The sequence below is a fragment of the Orcinus orca genome, chromosome 1, assembly GCF_937001465.1.
Source record: "Orcinus orca chromosome 1, mOrcOrc1.1, whole genome shotgun sequence".
Classification (NCBI taxonomy): domain Eukaryota; kingdom Metazoa; phylum Chordata; class Mammalia; order Artiodactyla; family Delphinidae; genus Orcinus; species Orcinus orca.
The window spans coordinates 135,988,212-136,009,497 of NC_064559.1; the positions used below are offsets into that span (position 1 = coordinate 135,988,212).

The window sequence follows — 21,286 nt, forward strand, 5'->3', positions numbered from 1 at the left end:
CAACAGCCTCTCCAATCGAGTCACAGGATGCAAGCACCCAGGATAGAATTCCTGGGTGAAGGAGGCTTGGGACAACGTCTTCTCAATTTAAATACAATTAGTTAGGCTACATGGAAACCCTTCACTATAGTGTTTTGATAGACAGATCTTGGAGTCTATGTTATGCAATTTATTGGCCCTAAGAAATATTTTATATAAATAGTAGTACACATTAGAATCTTACTATATTGACATTTAAGCCATTTAACTTAAGAGCTTCATTTTGGATTATCAGTTGTTTCAAACATCAGTGCAAATCAGGGCAAAAGAATTTAAATACGGTTAATATTAAGAGGATGACAATTTCACAAGCTTCATGTTGGTGTGACAGTTTTCTCATTTCGTATTTTATAAGACACTACAGTCTGTGTTAAACTATTTCCTAATAAATCATGACAAGCTGGAAACAGTTTCTCGTGGCAAACGATTTGGTTTGGAAAAGCTTCGTTCGGGCTCTCCGGCCTTTCGGACTGTGTAAATCTAACTAGACAGATAGGTTAAAAACATTAAACCCTTTCAGAGGACAATCTGTTTCATTAGCAAGATTGACAATTTGCATGATTGAGACATTTATATGTATCATAAACTTTTTTTTTTTAATCAGGAGTTCAGCTGGGCTCAGTCACATTTGCTTTTATTTTTAATTGCACTTGCTTGTAGAGACTGGCGCCATTTTGCTCTATGACGTGGTTAATATTACATAAGTCCTTTCAAAAGAACAGAGCGCATCTCACTAACATCACCAATGTCACGATGAAAGGTGAACAAGCTCGTGTTTTTTTTTTTTTCCCCCAGCAATGTTGGAGCTGGGGGAGGAACACAATCACTGCTCACATCAGAATAAACCTGAGTGTTTTTAGTAGCTTTCTATCCACACAGAGCATCCCCATTAGAGCCAGGTTTTATTGTTTGAAACGCCTCTGGTTTCAAGGTAGTGTTTTACCTAAAGCAAGACTACTACTTAAATATGTTCTATTGTATATTCATAGCTCCATTAGTCCTTCTCCAATTTAGCACATCAAAGAGAAGCCTTCATCACTTGCATGTGGATTATACTAACATGAGTGACATTTGTAATCTTATAGGTCTGCAACTTAAGAAATGCTTTTAGAAGCTCATTATTAAATACGCGGCAGTGCTTGAGGAACTAGCCCTATAATAGTTCATTTAAAGTCTTTAATGACCTTAGCCCTCCACATCACTAAATGCCACACTGTATTACTGACTACAAAGTTATTAACTATCTCCTTTGAATTTCTACACTATATGGGACATGAGTGCTTATGTCAAAAAGAATTAGAGAAGATGCTAGCATTCTTATTAACACATTTCTCCTTTTCTGTCCTGAAGAGTCCCACGTTCCCTTAAAGGGTTTTTGTTTTTTTTTTGCGGTACGCGGGCCTCTCACTGCTGTGGCCTCTCCTGTTGCGGAGCACAGGCTCCGGACGTGCAGGCTCAGCGGCCATGGCTCACGGTCCCAGCCGCTCCGCGGCATGTGGGATCTTCCCGGACTGGGGCACAAACCCGTGTCCCCTGCATCAGCAGGCGGACTCTCAACCGCTGTGCCACCAGGGAAGCCCCCCCTTAAAGGATCTTGAAGGGAAAAAGAAAAGGTGTTAAAAACCAGAACTAGTTCCTAGCAATTCCCCAAGGATCCAACTCAGATATTGTTAGCTATGTGATTTTGTTCATTTTATTTTTTCCCTGCATATTCTTTTTATAAAGCTCTAATAAACTATTCACTTTAACTAACTCTGCCTTTAAATTCTCCTACACGAGGTTTATAGGAGGTTTTCAGTAGGAGCAACTGATTTTTTTCTCTTGGCCTGTAATCTCTGGAAGCAGGAGATCCCAAAGGGAAGCTGACTGCTAGTTGAGAGGTGGTGAGCCAGACCTCTCTGCAGAACCAATTCCCATTCTCAGAGAGAGGGTGGGTCTATATCGGGAGCTTTTCTCTGGAACAAGAGAAAATAAAACTTAAAGGAGCATTATGAACACACCTGCTTTTATTAACCTGTAAGAGAAGTTGCAGTCGAGTTTGCTCACATACTACAAGCCTGGCAGGGCAGCCTTTCACGTGTTTCCTCCCTCCAGCAACGGCACTGGGCCCACTGAGTCCTTGGCCTACACGTGTTTTCTGCAGGCAACTTGGGCGCTGGTGGGGAGACACTGCTGCCTAGAACAGGCGACTAAGTACCTCAAGACTACTACTAAATGAAATCTAAATCCTCCGCCAAACACATGGAAAGGCAGAGTCAGTACAGGAGCGTAAGAGCAAACCAAAATAAACAAATCATACAGCAGACCACACGAGTCTAGAAGCTCAGCAGGAAATGGCTGCTTCACCCATCAAAGAAGATTGTAAAAGAGCTCGTGGTCCTAACAACTAATGGAACTTCAAAATCCGTACAGGTATGGTTTAGAACTGCTATTTCCTCCAAAAGCTATAAACTTGGTAAGAGAACAAGATGGTTATGCCACATTCTTTAACATGCTTTCCATCAATACCCAAGGCTTTCCTACTGAGAAAAAAGAATAAACGAAATAGCTGAAGAATCAAACGTATATATATAAACACAAAAGATTCACTGTGATACAGCAGAAGTGTAATGACATGCTGTTAACAGAATATTATGAATTTACAGAACGGACTCCGTTAGAGACATGGCTTCGTACTCCTGCCAAAAATGGCATAGTTAAGTAATCTGAAGAATACCTTATTGGCTCAGAGCTAAATAAATATACCCACGGCTTCCCTCGACCCCCGAAGATTTAAAGTGAACTTGGTACGGAACAAAAAAATAAAATAAAATTTTCCAAAACACAGAAAAGAAAAAGCAGTTTTTAAACCCAAACTCCATCGAATATTTTTCTTTTAAGTTTTTATTATTTAAATACACCATACTAGAGCAAATGTCTCTGAAAATATCACAAATAAAAGATTTTTTTCTTCATTCAGCAAATTAGAAGTAGGGGGGGATTTCTACACAGTAGCTTCTATGAGCCTGACTTTTTTTCCGATTTTTTTTCTTTTTTTCATTCTTTTTTTTTTCTTTGCCGTGGGAGTAGCAACATTAGGACGAAAACACTTACATGCATACATACATTGTATTTTACAGAGATACAATAAAAGTGTTTGTGATAGAATATCACAAAAGCCACATCTCTTTCCTTTATCTCATGTTCAGTTTTGATTGAAACACATTTCCTTACAACACTTAAATATACAAAGAGCAAATAGAATGTTGTTAAGGTAAAAACACAGGGTACAAACTCTGGCCAGTGCCCTGCTAATTGTTAATGAGGGTAGAAAGCAGATTTGAATGCTTCTTTTAATTAGCTTCATTAGTCATTTCCCTCCTCCCAAGCTCCCTCCCCCCAAAGATGTCCTCCGGTGGATCTTTTTTCATTTTCTCTACAGTCTCCCATTAGCCCAGGTTCATGGAGTCCTTAATGTTCATATTCAGTCATTTTAATACACCAATAAATGCAAGAAGGGCAATCAAGACTAAAGAAGGTGCAATGGCATGGAGCTGGCACTGGTGCTAGCTACAAAGGTGACTTGTCTACTGAAGACACATGGGATCCACCTGTGATGAACAAGATCTGAGATGAAGGCACGCATTCTGCATTACTCTGACCTTTTAGCAGACCTGCAAGAAATAAAAACGGGCATCTTAGCTACAATGCTAAACTTGGAGAGAGATGAAAACTCAAACATGGCTGCTTTTGTCTTCCCTACATTCACTAATCTTCTTCTATTAATAGATTACTTTCCAACTGTGACTTGTTAGAGGCTTTCTACGCTACTTACTCTGGCAGTGGAGAACTAAAGCATAACATCTTCTGCACTGTTACTAGCGGACAAAATGAGACGATAAATGGACTTTCAGAAAGTTTCTGGTGTAAACTTCTACAACGAATTGCTGAACTCTGTTAAAAGCAAGTTTCTTTCTGCAAGGAATGAATTGTAACATCTTGCCTCGAACTAGGATCTTAAAGGCACATCAGAGCCAAGTTCCTCCTCCCCAGGAAGTTTTGCGTTGATATTCTCAACTGTGTAAACTTTGGCAAGTTACTTAACTGTCTGTGTCTTGGTTTCCTCATCCTAAAAGTGGGGAGGGATTCCCTGGTGGCGTAGTGGTTGAGAATCTGCCTGCCAATGCAGGGGACACGGGTTCGAGCCCTGGTCTGGGAAGATCCCAAATGCCGCGGAGCAACTAGGCCCGTGAGCCACAACTACTGAGCCTGCGCGTCTGGAGCCTGTGCTCTGCAACACGAGAGGCCGCGAGAGTGAGAGGCCCGCGCACCGCGATGAAGAGTGGCCCCCGCTCGCCGCGATTAGAGAAAGCCCTCGCACAGAAACGAAGACCCAACACAGCCATAAATAAATAAAGAAGCTTTCATTTAAAAAAATAGTAATAATTTAAAAAGTGGGGATAATAAGGGTGTTATAAGGATTACATAATATATAGGGAGCACATTCAACAGCGCCTGGCACTTAATAAAAAAGCTAAACGAATACTGGCAGTTAACATGATTATTCTAATATCCCCATATGATGTCTATGCACCCATGTCCTTCTCTGCTTATAGGTATGTGTGTATATGCATGTGTGTATACACACACACACAAAAATATTGATACTTCTTTTCCCTTAGTATTTCCTACCATGCCACTTAATATTACATGAATATTGTAAATATATGAATCAAACATATGTAATGTGTTAATGACTTGTGCTCAATTAAAGAATATAGTTCAATGGAAGTCTAACTTTAATATCTAAGTTAGAATTGATAATCCAGTTGTCCAATACAAGCTGTTTGCAATTACCAAAATGAAATAATAGATATTAGTTTTTTATGGTTTTTTAATGACATTGTGAGCTTCCCAGGAAGTTCTCATTTCACCCTTTCCCTAACTTACTAAAAGCCTGAAGTCTATTAGGAGCTGCAACCCCCTACTTCCAAGCTAATTAAAGTGGTAGAGGCTTAATCCCCAGAGTGGAGGCTCAGTGTGAGAAAGGTAATTTGTCTGTCCAGAACAAAGATGCGGCAGCAGCCAGCGAGCATATTTAATAAATGAGCAACAAATGTCCTCTACGATGGACACACACACAACGTCAATTATGTAACTACGGGGCGGCGGGGGGGGGAAACTGCGAAGGGGTATGTAAACTAGAACCCTCGCTAAATTTTCTTCTGACCAAAGAGATGTGATCTCTTATTTTACTGAAAAGCACAGATTATTCTAGATGAAACCATCACTCCTGAGTGGAAGAAAGAATTCCAGAGCAGGCAAAAAATTTACCAACCCCCCCCCCCAAAAAAAACCCCACAATTCTTGATTCTATTTACATAACTCTCTCTCTACAAGGCAGTATTCTCCTGAGGGGAGCCAAGTCTCCTTCAGACAATATAGGCTATAACATTTTGTAGATCCTAGAACAAGAGTGGTCTGAGATTTCAGTCAGAGAGACTGTATGATTTAAGAGCTTAAGATTATTTTTTCTCAGAACATACAAAAGCCAATGGTGCAGAACAACAACTAAACTATACATCCCAGACGCTGGGAACAAATTTCAGGAGGATAAAAGTTGAAAGGGGCCAGATGATGGGGGCCTATACTTTCCATACAATTTTAGCTGCCTTTAAAGAAGGGATGTACAAATAATCAACTCATTACTTTTCAGCCAGAGGATGTTTGGGTATATTTATTATGCACCATGCGCTAAAAACGTAATTGGTTCTGTGAACAGAAGGAAAATGGCCAAAATTAATGTCCAATTTTCCCCACCAAAAATACAGAGAATGAGAGAGAAGAAAATAATAAAATGGAGCTATTTGTCATTTCTCCCCATCTCATCTCCTCCAGAAAAGAAACGCCACAGGGTTTGGGGGAAATCATTTGCAAGCATTCTTCAGGTCCAAAAAGCAGTTTATGACTCCACCAGGAAGTATGTTTTCATTACTTCTTCCCCCTTGCCCTCTCATTAATATCTCTCTGGACCACATTCAGCTTACCCCAAATGTTTATTTACAAAAACTACCTTGTGAATTGACTGTGCTCATGGTGAGCTGAGCACCAAGGGCAAAAATGTAAGACATTTAGGCCAACGGGGATATGTTCTTAATTAACATCACCCCCAAAACACAGCTTCTCACCAATGTCTGACAAGAACACATCCTTAAGTTATATTTCCTTATTCCTTTTAAGAACTATTCATTTTTGAAGGCCACCTGTCTCCTTTTAAAAGGCTTCCAACATTAAAATACACGCTGGTAGGCTCTTTTTCATTGCCTCATATATTGTGTTCCAAAATGAACGCCCTACCTCTCCCACCCTGCAAAAGGTATGGACTTATATGAAAGGCACAATACTTGCAATCTCGTAAACACATAAACCAGACTTTGCTCAAATTTTCCTCCCTAACACCTCCCAATTTACATCATCTTTTTTTTTTTTTTTTCTCCGGTACGCAGGCCTCTCACTGTTGTGGCCTCTCCCGTTGCGGAGCACAGGCTCCGGACGCGCAGGCTCAGCGGCCATGGCTCACGGGCCCAGCCGCTCCGCAGCATGTGGGATCTTCCCGGACCGGGGCACGAACCCGTGTCCCCTGCATCGGCAGGCGGACTCTCAACCACTGCGCCACCAGGGAAGCCCTTTACATCATCTTATACTCAGTAAGATGGTACTGTGAGATGCTGCTCGTACTTATTACGTGTCTGTGTACTTGGTCCCTGGCTAACACTGCTATGGCCTGTATTCAGTCTGGCTACACAGTCTGGCTACATTTTCCATCTTATCTCTACATCCTTCAATTCTCACCATGCACGTTGGTGAGCTGTATAATTTTTTATGCCTTGCTAAGTCAGGGAAAGAAATGGTATAAAAGCAGCAACAAACTTAAGATATAATTTGTAGAGAAACTAAGCTTTTACCTTGGGGGGGTGGATTTTATTCTTGTACTTTTTTTTGGCTACCAAGTATAACTACAAATGGCTTTGCTTCTACATTGAAATGGGTATCTCAAAATATTTGTTACCCATTCATTGTCCTCAACTCAGCCCTATAGATTCACTTAATTACAACTGAAACCACGAAGGTCTGTAAGTATTTATATGTATTGGCACTCCTTAAAGAAGCCTGAACTGGCTCATCAATGGTGACTGATTAATTTGCAATAAAAAATTAGATTTCCGTTCTTAAAATAGTATTCTATGTAGTTTCCATATTAGTAAATAAGGAAAACTGTACACATTTTGATGAAATTAACCTTTACCTAATAAAGCAATGGAAAATACATTTAAAATCATTCCATAAACCTGAGTAAGGGAAAATGATAAAAATAAGCATTAAAATATGGCAGTATAATTTAAAATTTTTCAAATATTAGTTATTTTCCCTGTACACAGCATTAAGAAAATGCATTATGGAAGACAAAGAAGCCTAATATTTTTTCCTGAGATTTTTGAAGCTCGCTAAATTCCTATTTGCAGATAAATGTTGTTTTTTGTGATCCCTAAAACAGACATTAATGAAGTTCCTATTGTAAATCCATAAGGAATTACCAAGTGAAGTGTGCACTTTTTGTTTCAATGCAATAACTCAGTGCTGTGTGATTGCCTGGGTTAATGATGAAAAAGTCAAACATACTATCAGAGCTGATGGAAAAATCTATCACCAATCTGAAATTAAAATTCATCTGTGGTCAATAAGATTTAATATCCATGCAAGTGGTGCTGTAAAGAGTAAATGAATCAATGTCATCAATACATAATCAGTATGAAATATGATGTGAATAAAATTATGTGCACGAGTCATACATTTCACTCTTTTCTGGGCCAGTGTGGAATGAACAGTCTCTTAACTGAAGGTTGACAGTAATTGTTACAAATTAGGCACAGCAGTTATCAAAATGCACTCACTTGCATAGCTATAGGACTTACTAAGGAGATTAAAATAGATCTGAAACTATACAGTACTGCAGGTGCTGGACAACTGTTGATCACCAATTTTCCCTCTGGAGTGCCCTCTAATACATGATTCGTACATTTGTATAATTTCCTCGTTTCTAACTCTGGTCCAAAAACTTTCCAGTTGTGGATCGAGAATCAAGACATTTCATCTTTAATGATCAGCAAGAACTAGAACTTTTAAAAAAAAGTTGTAACTTACTCAAATATTATGGGACTACCAATCAACAAAAATGCTCTCCTTTGGAATTCCAGAATGTTTTGTAAAACTGCTCTTCTAAGATTCAAAGCACCGTAAATTGGGTTAGGAAGGCAGGTGTCCAGATTGCTATTACTAATGCAGAAATCATTCTTTCATGACAAAGACATTTATTCCCCCTTCCTACCAAAAATGTTCTAATTTCCCCCCCCACAATAACCTAGTCACATCGTATTTCTGAATTTCAAAATTGTCAAGTGGGATAAACAACTGGTCGTAGGCAAGTTTTACATTCTGCCTGACTCTGCATGTGATAATGTGTTCAACATTGGTAAAGCTACAGCTATAATTAAGTCAGGATTTTTTTCACCACAAAAGATTCACGATTTAACCCATCAATTCCTCTATTTCTGAACCGTGTATGTATGAGTAGTCTACATTTCTTTAAAAGGGCACGCAAAAACACAACCACCTAGGAAAACTCCCTCACTAGACGAAGAGGTTGAACCTTCCAACTAGGTATTCACCTTCTGGTCTGGCAGTAGTGGATTGCTCTGAAGTGAATTCAAATGGCCATTGATGAGAGCTGTAGGTCTATCATGTTCACAAAATAAACTGCCATTGATGTAGTGAAACCGATCTCCTGGGACCAGGCGATTCCGGCAGGTAGAGCATGTAAAACACTGAAAGGAAAAAGCAAATCCACTGAAAACAAGTACAAATTAAGTCTTTCTTGGTCACCAGTTTATAAACTGTTTTTAAGCAGGTATCTGTCAAGTACAGAGAGCCGCTTATGGCTTAGTGTTTTCTTTCCTTCAACATGATTCTGGAAAAGAGTTAAGCCAAAATGCAAGACACTGGATCAAGCTAAAGGGGAAAAGCGACAAACAGGTGTGTGCTTCTGTGGCATGGGGGAAGTGGCGTGGGTGGATGTGTAATCATCACTGCCACATAACAATTTCAGTGGATTCCTTCCATGTTTGCGGCTTGAGAAAACAGGGTTCCTACTAAGGAGACATGCTTTGTCTCCATGTAGGAAAGTTATGGTTCTTTTAAAAAACAGAGGAGGAGCAGATGCTACCTTCAGATGATACACATTGCCTTGGGCCCTCATGACGAGTTCGCTCGCAGGAATAGACTGTCCACAAGCGCTGCAAGCACCGCTATTCCCAAATAACCTGAAACAAAGATGACGGGGACACCAATGAATAATCCCAAACCAAGGAAAGAGAAAGAAATCCCCAGCCTCTGGCCCTCCCTTTGGAATGCATTTGACAGAGACTGAATTCTTAGGCTCCGGCCTCAAATTTTATGAGTGATTTACATCATCTGGGAAAAATCCTTTTGGGGAGGGGGGCGGTCACAGCTAACTTCTGCCTACCGCAGAGGAAGAGGGTGCCCTGGGTTTCAACAAAATATTGACTTACACCTCTAGCAAATATGAAACAATTCTGTTCTACACACATTTTATCAGATTACTGAGTTCATCGTAAAAAAAAAGATACAATTCATGCCTGAAGTTTAAATGTATTGTGTCCTTGAAATTATATGAAGAACTCTTTTGTACTTTAATCATATCTTGAGATATGAGTCATCAAAAGGGTTAAGAGGATTTGATTGTATATCTAAGAAGACATCATGCTCAGTGTATTGAAACTCCCGTAAACCTCCATCAGTGCAGACTTTCCATTAGAAACTCTCTGCTATCCAGGTTGATATATAATGTGTATGGGTTAACCTTTTCAATCATGGTGTCAACACTTAAGATTTGCCTCTGCTCATCTCTTTCATCCTAACCTTCTCTCTCTCTTGATAATGAAATGCTTGCTCCAACTTCCCTCTATCTGCTCCTGAGTCCACAATTTAGATTACTTCATCTCTGCTAGCTACAAACTGAATGAAATTTCGATTTGAGCAGAAAGTAATTTACCGGGATCTGGACCCATTTGTCATCATATCTCTCTGGGTGTTTGCTGTATCACTGCAGTTTTCCTATGCAATCAAATGAGACCACAACATCTGCCATGGGGGGAGGAGGGGGAGAAGAAGAAGTCTGCAGAGGAGGGGAAAGCTCAAGGAAGTGCAGTGTACTGAAGAAAAAGATATACATAATTCCTTACATCCTTCCACAGGCGTGACAAAATATTTTAACGAACACCGAACTTTGGCTTTTATGAAATCCGTCGACTCAAACTGGGAAGCTTTATTTGCTTTTGGGCTTCCCTCTTTAATATCCACAAATATTTATTAAACAGACCAAAATGATTTCACATTGAAAGGTGGTATCGGAACGAGTAAGCAGGGTCAGAGAGGCACTTTTCAACAATGAAAAACAAAGTAATAGGACTTACAAACTAACATATCGGTGTCATAATAAATATTAATACTTGCATTTCTTCCTTGTCCAAAGAAAGTCATAAAATGCAGTTTGTGTCAAACCATGAGACAGCCTCCTATAGAACACCCCGTAATCTGAATGATTGTGGCATGCCTCTATATAAAAATAATTGCTTTGAGTTTTCAGAATCTGGTCTTGCAGAAGAGGCTTGTCATGTTCAAACTACTAATTTGCTGTCGCCACTTTATTGAAAATAGCCTGTAAGTTGTTATTAAATGTATCGACTGAACGACAGGGAGAGTAGTAAAACTGCCCCTTAAGATGGCTTTTAATAGGAAGCCCAAGAAACAAATTTTGCAGCAGCATCGATTTGAAGAGTTCAATCAAAACTCCATTTCAAAACTAATTAGTCTGAGATCAACAACACATTGACACGTTCTTACAGAATCCGAACAGTTACAGAGAGAAAGCTGAAATAATACACTGTCAGGACCTCTAGCTGCAGGACCGCACCGCGTGGGAGCTCAGGGGCCGCTGGCCTGCCATTTCCTAACACTGGACCATTTCAGGAGCATCGATGAAGCCTCCCGGAGTCTCACCCACAGCATCCTGCAAGTGTGGGTTGTCACTGCTGCCACAAGAGGGTTCCCAGAAGGGTGAGGTGGCCAGAGAATTAGCATTGCCAGGGGGAGTTTCCAATCAACAGCAGGGCTATTTCAATCCCCCAAAGGGGTACCAACTCAAACACTTCAGGTAAGAATAAAATTAAAAACCTGTCGATGTAGCCAAAAACATGCTGAGGATAAAAGGGGGGCGGTGTAGATTAAGGGGGTAGGGAACAGAATCCTACCTGAGCTAAGGACCAAATATCCTCTTACAGCAACCCAGAAGTATTTTAATGGCTAGGAGTCTATAATTATGGCTGCCACTACCAACAGGTACACAGTGACACTCCATCTCAAAAATACCCTTTCACAGTACCAATCTGATTACCCAACCTAAGTGTTCATTTATTTAACAATTCACCCTGAGTAAAGTCAGCTGTATGTCTTCAGTGTCTAAGGGCAGTTGTATGTAATCCAAAAGCTTTTCATACATCTCATTTTCTCCAGCACCACTTTCACAACCTTTCAGGGAACAATCAGCCACAAAATCACGGGATTCCTAAAGTGTCAGAAATTACAGTTACAAAGTTTGAAAATGACCAAGATCTACCCAGGACTGATGTGCTACTGAACAACATTATTAATGGAGTTTAATATCTTTCCGTGCCTACAGCTTTAAGGCTGCCTCAGAGCAGAAAACTTACAGGTCTAAACACATTTTAATCCCTTTTACCAGAAAGGAAGGCTACCATTAGAATTCCACCCTTTTTTCTGAAAAGTTGCGTGTGTGTGTGTGTGTGTGTGTGTGTGTGTGTGTGTGTGTCTGTGTGTTTTAACAACGTTTCCGTGCACTGGAGAGTTAATTATCTAACCAGGGGGACTGTCCAGGACAGTGTTTGATTTAAAAGGCTTGAGGCTTTAGGTGCTCAATTAAGTAGCTATCGTCTCAGACTGGACTATAATGGGCTCTTTTCTCTTTAACTCAAGCAAGGGGGAGATATACCCCAGGTCAGGCTAATTAAAGCCAGGGGAGTCTTTAATTGTGATGACAGAATCGGTTTCAGTTTCCTTTCTTTGGGTCCTCAGTCCAAGAAGGTCGTTAATATTTCAGCATTTGGGCAATGCAATCAATCACAAACATCAAGAGGTTATTTACATGGGGAAAAGGGAAAAGAAGGGAAGAAATCCCACCAAACCTCTACACTTTAAAGGTGCTCTGCTCCAATGAAAAGTACCATGTAGTGCTAGTACTGTTTGCCAGCTCCAACTCTCCTTGCTGACAGAGATGGAGAGCAAGTTGTATTTTTAGTTCAGTAATAATACTTAGCATCTTTCCCTAACTTCAACGACCAATAGGTGAGCCTACTTGCAACTGGTTACGTCAAGCAAAATACACACAATACGGAGCATTACCTGGCTGTTTTCTAAACCGCTTTCAGGCAAGGAGAGGTAGGTTTCTAAGAGTGTGGCTGAAAGGTATACATTTGTACCTACAAGTAAATATCAGCAACCTATCTGAGGAGAAAAATGCACATCCACAGCTACCGATCCAGAAGCAATTGGTTTTCCAGCAGGTTCCTATATTTAATCTAAATTCTGCACCAGCTATATTAAATGTAACAAAGAAAATGCAACCCAGAAATTATGCCTGGAGCCAAGTCCATTAAAAGTACTTCAGAATAACTAGAGACCAAGCACCTTAAAAGCACCAGAAGCTATTGATACTTAAGAGGGGGGCTGTGAATAATCGCAACTGATGCGTTAGAGAGGGGAGGGAGAAAAAAAAAAATCAGCCAAATTACGCTTGGTTAATTCAGAGTAACAGATCTGCCCCCAAGTGAATTGGAGGCCTTGAATTAATTCTGTTATGACAAATCAAGATAAACGTTCCCCCTAAATTGCATGCGATTTAATTAATTTTTGAGATCCTAGGTTTTTTTTTTTTTCCTAGCTAATAGTTCACATGCTCCTGTGCTGTCATTGTGCTTGAGTGGGCAGACTTCAAAGTGATATTAAATAACCAACTATTAGATTTACCTAGCACGTCCTATTGGAAAAGTGCCATTTAATTACCTAGCCTGTTCAATTAAAGGGACAGCATTCTCTGAATATAGCAGCTTGCTGTTGATTACCAGGGAAATGAACTCGCTGTCTGGCGGCGCCTCCGTTCCTAACGCTACCCGCTCCCGAAACGCACCCTCCACCACCAACCACCACCAATCCCCCCGCCCCGGGCCCCCACCCCCAGCTGCGCGGCGCTCACTGCGGCTGCGGGCGCCACGTGAACCTCCCGAGCAGAGCCCGGGGAGAGAAAGCGCTACCCGCTCGTCCGGCTCCCGCCCTGCGCTCGCCCCCTCGCGGGCCCGAGGCTGCCGGCCGGCTGGGCGCCTGAACTGCGGCCTCAGGCGCCGTCAGCCCCCAGCCCGGCCCCCGCCCGGCCGAGCGAGCGAGCGAGCGAGACCCGGCACGCCGAGAACCACCACCCGAGCTTCCGGCGCGTAGCCTCGCCTCCCCGGACCTGGAGCCCCACCCGTCGATCTCCGAACTTCCTCCTCTTGCTGCACTTTCCGCACCAGTCTTCTGGCCCGCGGTGGGGGTGGAGGAAGGAGGACTCGAAGAAAGAGAATCGGAGTTTCTGAAGCTACTTGGTGGCGCTGGGATTGAGCTGGGGGGTCGGGAACCGGGGGGGAAGGGGGAGGACGCGCTTCCAAGGTTCAACGACTTTTGTAATTTTGCTAGGTGGCGGGGCCAGGCCGGCGTTGGCCCCTTTAAGATCCACCCTCCCTTTCCTCTCCCCTCCCCCCTTGTCTATCCCTCCCTCTCTTAGAGGCCAATTTTGTTAATTAAATGTTTTGTTTGCAACGCAGCTCTCATTCATTGCGGACACGTCATTCGGAGCAGATCTAAGCCAGAGACCAGATCTCATTAGATAAAGCCCATCAAAACTAAGAAAATGGAGGAGCCACTAATTAAAGCTTTTAATTGTGCGGATTCGCTGCAGCAAGGCAGCCGCTTTATCTGAAATCTTGGAGGGAGGAGAGGCAGAAGCCCAGCTCTGCCCAAACGACACTTGGTCGCGCAGGGGGAAGGGGCTGGGGAAAAGCAGCACCACCCACCCCTCCCCCCCCACAACCCCCTCCTCCCCGGGCCCCTCCCAGCTCTCCCAAAGCTTTTTAGCCAGATCTTGCTGGTTTTCGAAAAGCCACAACCTCAAAGTCAGACAGTTTAAAAGCCCCTTAATAAATCGCTCTGTGGTCCCAGCTGGGGCCGAAGAGCCAAAGGGTCCCCTTCACCTGGCGGCCGGCGAGCGGATTAGTCCCGCTCCTCAGCGGCCGTCCCTGCAGAATTGAAAGCTCCTCCAACAAGTGGACTGAGGGGAGACTGAGGAGGGAGTGGCTGAAAGGAAAAGGAACGCGCAGCCTCCCCACCTTCCCACCCTTTCGGCATCTTGGTGGGCAGAAGGAACACTGACGAAAGACTTAGGAGATCCCTTAAACTTGGTGGGTGAGAGGGGGGTGTCTGCTGCTGAGCCCTGAGCAGTGTGAGGAAAGGATCTATTGGGTACTGAGCTAGAACTCCGCTCTCCCGAACAAATCTAAGGTCCTCAGGGTAGCCTCCAGTTCAACAGCAAGCGTGGTTCCAGTTTTCAAAGTCAGGAAAAAAGAAAGAAAGGGAGAATATGGACCCAATTAATTAAGTCTTGGGGCTGGGCACACATCCTCCATTGCTCCATTAAGCCAACAGAAAAACACCAAATGGGCATTTATATTTGTTCCCAAGAATAAGGAAAGGAATGGAAGTGATTCCCAGGAAGCCACTTGCCTAAACTTGTCCTGAGGGAATGCAAGTGGACCCATCTTCTTTTTAATTAGTGGTAATCAGAAGCGAAGGTCTTCTGAAGGCACTTGGAAAAGAGATGAATCTGTACCATTCACTGCTTCTGAACAGCACTGTCAATTTTTCCCCTTTAAACCACCCTCCTTCTTACCAGTTTTGCTCTCTAATTACAGTACTGTCAAAGCTCATGGCATTGCTTGGAAGGAGGACCAGAAAGCATTATACCCACGCTGCTGATTTTCCAACGTTTACTTCTAAAAGAACACTTCGTGAAATTAATGCTGCCACCTTAATTTAAAAATAAAAGCCCTCTTCCTTCCTGTATTTCTTTTACTTGGCTGATTGAGGAGGCCAGCAAAGAGGACATAGGTTGCATTACTGGAATAACCAAATATCATCTTATTCCATCATTTACACTAATGATATCGCTGGGGTAAACATACCCATACTCAGCTCCAAACTGCACTGGGATCTTCTGCAGTTTTAGATGCAGAGTCAGGGAATCACAATGGAGCTAAACTTTGAACAAAATACCTCATCTATTGATTCACCCTCATTGAAGAAAGGGCAAAAATTTTCTAATCTCTATAAAGAAAATGGTTTAGGGCACAAATTTTAATAGAACGCATTTCTTAAAAGTGAGTGGTTGTCTAGTATCAACCGTGTGCGTGTGGGTTTGTTTTTTTTTTTTTAATTACTGGATGTTGAAACAGAACACCTCCTAGAAGCATTCATGTGCATCAGTCTATCAAACCATTTACTCAAATTAAATGTGTAATCCTTCAAATGCCTCCTTTCAAATTAATGAGTTTAAGTAGCTTGAGTTCACCTGAAAAGATCCTATAGGCACCTGACCTCCTGAATTCTTTCCATTAATTGCACTGAAACTTGTTGGAAAAAGGCTGCTTACATGGGCATATGAATGTTCCTATACATTGCTTTAAAATGCAAGATTAGTATAATTCTATAGCCTCTTTTCCTAAATCTCTTTTGGGGATCAAGGGTAGTGATACAAATGACAACAACAAAAAACCCAAAATCTGAACATTCCTCAATTGAACTACAAATTCTACATCACAAACCACACACTAACACTTGAGTATTGCGAGCCTTCAAGTAACAATATATAAAGAGAAACATTACCATTAAGTTTTTTTTTTCTTGTTCGGGTTTCTTTGCTATAAGAAGAATGACAAGTCTTTAAACTGATGGGCAATCAGCATTTTTCACAAGGAGCACAAAGAATGAGTCAGTTTTCCACTCAAAAAAGTTTAAAGGTGCTTACGTAAATATCATAATCAGCCAGCACCATCGGCATATCATTTCTCACTACCCACACTTACATTTTTAAATCAGTCTTTTGTCTCCCAAGTTCCTATGTTGGTCCCTACCTTAAGAAAGCAGCTTCACTCCCACTTGAAATGTTTATTTTTAGTGGAGGGTCCAACTGCGGCTGACCACGTGAAATCCTGGTCGCGAGGATCCTGGTCCCAACCTTTGCACACCTAGCAGCCCAGTCCCCCCAGATGCGCAGTTTTTACTTCGTGTGGCCTTTGCCGTTAATTTGCCACTAAATATTGGAAGATTAACACATGCTTCTTTAACCCCTTAAATTTCGGCCAACCAGGTTTTTGAGGTGAAGGCTACACTGTATTCTCAGAGATGCCCTGCTCCTTTCTTTAAAACCCTTGGTAACCTTTGGCCTTGCCATTGCTCTGCCCGCCCATGTCGGGGAAAGGCAGCCAAGTCTTACCTAATGTAGTCATTTCTGCAAAGGATCATGCCGCTCTTGGTGTAACAGGACGTGCCGATGTCGCCCAGCTGCGCCTGGCAGCAGGAACACTTGAGGCACCGGCTGTGCCAGTAGCTGTCCATGGCATAGAGCAGAAAGCGGTCCGCAATCTTGCCTCCGCAGCCTGCGCACCGCTTCCAGGAAAGGGAGCCGGCCGTAACCGGGGGCGGCTGTGAGCTGCTGCCCGGATTCACCATGGTCTGCAGAAGGCGGGAAGGGGACAGGGAGAGAGAGACAAAACAGGGGCGATGCAAAAGTTAGTACTCGCCGCGCGAGTGAGCGAATCCGTCCCCCGCCAGCCCCCAGAGTTGCTGGAAGGAAGCAGCAGGGCAAGGGCGGGAAGGAGGATGAGGGGGAGAGGGAAGGAGGGAGGCTTGCCGGCAGCAGCCGCCTGTTTACTTTTCTCAAGCTTTGTTCTGGGGCCACGAGCTCCTCTCAACTTTCCAGCGCCCGCCGCCGCTGACAATTTCAGCTCGGGTACTGTCAAAACTCAAGAGAGCGAGGCTCCGCGGCGCGCTCCTCCCCTCGCGGCGCCTCCTCCCGGCCCCCGCCTCCGCCCACTGCCCCCTCCTCCGCCGCCCGCCTCCAGCAAATGAGGGTCAAACCCACCCACCGCCTCGCCCGGCCCCTCCCGGGGCCCCGCTGAGCCCCGAGCGCTAGCCGAGGGGAGTGAGAGGCGGCCCCCGCCGGAGCCACGTTCCCTCCCGAGCTCTGCCCGGGGAAGTGCAGCTGCAGTTCACAAGTTGGAAATAGTTCGGCTTTCTGAAAGGGAAGGAGGGAAGAACCGGCGGAGGGGAGATGGAGAGAGTGGTGGTGGGAGGGGAAGCGAGGGGACTTCGGGGGGGGGGGGGTGCGGTGTGTAAAGTTGCGAAACTGGTTTTTCTTATTTTAAACAGCACCTTTCACATGCCATTGTGGTGACCGCCATCTCCTATTATTGTTCCAAATCTCATTTCATTTTGAAGATCAATGAGTGTTTTCTCTGCGTTTGCAGGACACAGGCAAGAATAATAGATCATTGAACTTTAGGATGCCTGTTAACTTCCTATACAAACACTCTCCACTTTGGTCTCACTAATCTGCCCTTGATCAGCAATTTAAATGGTAAGAGCTTTGTTCCTCCAAAAGGGTGGGGGGTACGTTACTGATAATATGTGAGAAGGCACTGTTAAAGGATGCACAAGTTATATCTGAGCAAGACCTACTGTCACCAAAAACTGCTTTTAAAAATTCCCCACTCTTTCTAATGAATGTCACGAGAGAAACAACTGGGGTCTAATATAGGAATCAATTTATAAAGCTTAGCCTAAACCGATTAATTTGTTGCCTCCAATCCTGAGTCCAATAAAGTCCTAGTGTTCCTCCAGTCACTTATTCTATAAAAAGATCAAGTTATTTACTGCCAATTAAGCAGCCTGTTTTGTCTTTGTCCTCTGTAAGCCGAGAGTGTGGGCTCCCCCCGAGGCTCCCGGCTATCTGCTCAAGACATTCAGCTGATACCTCAGAAGCGAGAGGACGAACTTTGCCTGTCCCCGGCCCAACTTGGCTGCTGCAAAAAAACGAGGGGAAGGGAACGAAACAAGGACTTGTGTTCCTTAAATAGGCCGATTTTAAACACATTTCCTCCGAAAGAGTCCCGGAACGTGTGTCCAGTGACCGCACAATAAACCAGAATAAGAACTGCACCAATTAAGCTGTAACAAAACCCTGAGACTTTGGAACAGGACCACTCTAAAACCCATTAGCATTGCATTTAACCGAATGCATCATACCTTTATGTAAATTGATTTATCTGATGCATTTACTCGAGGAATTGCTTTTTGTTACAATTTCAGCCCTAACCCAAATGAATCTGCATTTCCTGCCCTAGGTCTTTAAACTGCCCACCCCCGCCCAACGTTTTAATCGCTCTGAATTCCTTTTTAAAAGAGGAGGAGGGAGGAGATTCCAAGCTCTTCCCCGCCCCCATCTTTGGTGAGAGGTAAATATATATGTATATTTTTTTTGAAAAGGAAACACTACACTGAGAAAAGCATCCAGTAACCCCATTAGCTAAAGCTCTTAAGGACAAGCAATACCTTAATGCTGATTAAATCTAAAAGAGATGAATCAAGACGACTGACCAGAAACTGACTCCCCTGATAACTAAGGACGGGCCCTCATCAAGTTTCATTTAGAGTTGGAAAAAAAAAGAAAGCTTTTAAGTTAAATAGGCTTATACTCTAGTAATTACATAGCCAAGCAATTTAGGTCCTGAGGTAGTCTGTGAAATAGAAAGCAGAACTGGCAGCTAGAGGCAAAATCTGCCCCCCTTTAACAACGTCTCTGGTGTTTTTTAATGGAGACCAAGGGAGGGACAAACGTAGCGCTGACAATTTGTAGTACAAAAATGGATGCTTAATTCATGTCTTGATTTTAATTAGGTGATTCACCGGATTTCTCCTGGATTGGAACAAAAGACTTATAAGCCAAGAGGAATTTTTTAAAAGAACCAGCAATACCGAATCCTGCTCACTTAGATCCTTTCTGCCACTGTTTCAAAAATAGTGGTGGGGTGCGGGGGGTAAGGTCGTGACTATTTTCCCCACACTACTTCTCAGACTTCAACGCTTAAAGCACCTCCTGCCTCTCCCTTTGGAACTGAATATATCCCCACACGCCTCCAAGGTCCCCACCAGCCCCGTCTCCAAGAAGAACCCTTTTGTAAGCAGGAACCGCTACAAAGCTGGCGGCCCGGGGCTGCCCTCCGTCCTAGCTCGCAGGCCGGCCTCGGTAGTTTCGGACTCGCGCATTATCTAAGCCGACGTATTGTTTACTTGCAATTTGGGACGGTCAAGGGAAGGAAGCCAAAGAAAACAGCCCCGGCCCAAATCGCCCCCCTCCTCCTTCTCCCCCCCCCTCCCTGCCCGCGGCTCTCCAGCCGTCCCCTTACCTGCTTTTCCCCTATATTGCAATATTGCGAGAGGCGGCGGCGGCGAAATTCGTGCGAAGCCGCTCGGCTTCCAAGGAAGGGGCGCCTTGGCTGGCGGAGGTGGAGGGAGAGGGGGGGATGTTCTCGCAGAAGCAGGAAAGGGGAGGAGGGGGCTAAGGGCTGCTTTTCTTTTCTTTTCTTTTTTTTAACGCGCTGCTCTGAGGCTGGGTTAGGGGGCCCCGCGTAAGTGGCAGGCGCCGGGAAGCAGAAGCGTCAGTCTCGGTCCTCGTCGTTCTTCTCCGCCTCCGGCTCCGCGCGAGCAGCTGCAGGAGCCCTCGGCCCGCGCGGCGCGGCGCAGCGGCAGCAACTGCTGCAATCGCTGCTGCAAGTTTGGCAATGTGGCTTCACTTTGTATATTCCCCCGCCCGGAGGCCCCCGCCCCGCCCGCGCTCCTCCCGCTCCCCCTCCTACTCCTCCGCCTGCCTCCCTCCCGTGCGCCCGCCCGCCCGCTCGCTCGGGGCTGCTGGCGGCGACGGCCGCTCGGCCGAGCTTCCTGCACCTCCAGCCGGGGAGCGGCGGCGGCCGGCGCGGAGGCCGGGGGGCGGGCGCGCCCAGGAGGCGGGGAGCTGCGGCCGGCGGGGTCCCGCGCGCCTGACCCTCGCCCCTGCCGGGGCTGCTGCTGCCCGGCTTGGAGGCGGCGGTGGCGGCGGCGCTGGCCTTTAACCGGCTCACTCGCTCCCTCCGCGGCTCTTACACATGTGTTACTGACAGAGCAAAATCCCAACTACTCCCAGGCTCTGCCGCCGACGTCAGCGACCCTCAGCCACTGGGCGGCCGGATTGTTCAGGCGGAATAATAAAACCTGCCAATCCGGGCAAGGACAAAGGGATGACTGAAACGAGACTCCGGGGGCGGGGGAGAGAGCGAGGCGGCTGAGCCGCCGGAGGCTGAAGCGGGGGAGGGCCCGAATCAGGTGGGGAGAAGTCCCTCGGGCGCCGCCGACCCCGCCGGCGCGGCCCCCCGTGGCCCGAGATGGCAGGCCGAGGCGCGGGGGCCACACCTGCCCTCCCTGCTCACGTGGCCCCTTCGGGACCCGCGCCCGCTCGCCCCTCGGGGATAGCCCGTCCTCGCGCCGAGAGGAGCCCCTTAGGAAACTTACTTCACATCTGTCTCAGAAATGGGCCTCTTCCTGTTGAGGTAGAAAAGCTTGGTCGAAATCTCAGGGCGGTGGACTTCACACACACGCAGAAGAGATGGTTTTTGAGGAGTTCTTTTGTTTTTGTTTTTTAAATTCACGATGTTAGAGATTTATGAACCTTAGTGGAAGTTTCATTAACAAGGTAGAAGCTTCTCCCCATCAACCTGAGTATAAACTAAGTGCCCAGTAGGCATTTCATAGGTATTTGTCAATTGCTGGTGGTAGAAAGATCACAGCCCTTACGTTCAAAGTTGAGGAAAACTTCAAGGGAAAAGCCTGGCCCCCTGTATCCACCCCACTGTAGAGGATGAGAGGCCAAATTTCTCGTAGCCCCCAGAGCGATGGAAGTTATTGCAAGATTCAAAATCTCACAGCCTCTGGAGAGTAA

The 21,286-nt window shown here is 44.7% G+C and overlaps 1 protein-coding gene across 2 annotated transcripts; it reads right to left on the minus strand.

Annotated features, from left to right (window-relative positions):
* Positions 1 to 2,895: 2,895 nt before the first annotated feature.
* Positions 2,896 to 20,461, minus strand: LMO4 (LIM domain only 4). Of its 2 annotated transcripts, none has more exons than XM_004262992.4 (5): positions 19,722 to 20,461; positions 16,751 to 16,989; positions 9,299 to 9,395; positions 8,745 to 8,900; positions 2,896 to 3,692 (listed from the first exon to the last, which is right to left on the minus strand). In XM_004262992.4, the coding sequence occupies exons 2-5, from the start codon at positions 16,984 to 16,986 to the stop codon at positions 3,684 to 3,686; spliced, it is 498 nt and encodes a 165-aa protein (XP_004263040.1). In that variant the 5' UTR covers positions 16,987 to 16,989; positions 19,722 to 20,461; the 3' UTR covers positions 2,896 to 3,683. The 2 variants fall into 2 exon arrangements, with proteins under 2 accessions (XP_004263040.1, XP_033288014.1); XM_033432123.2 differs by lacking the exon at positions 19,722 to 20,461 and adding an exon at positions 17,189 to 17,335.
* Positions 20,462 to 21,286: the final 825 nt, after the last annotated feature.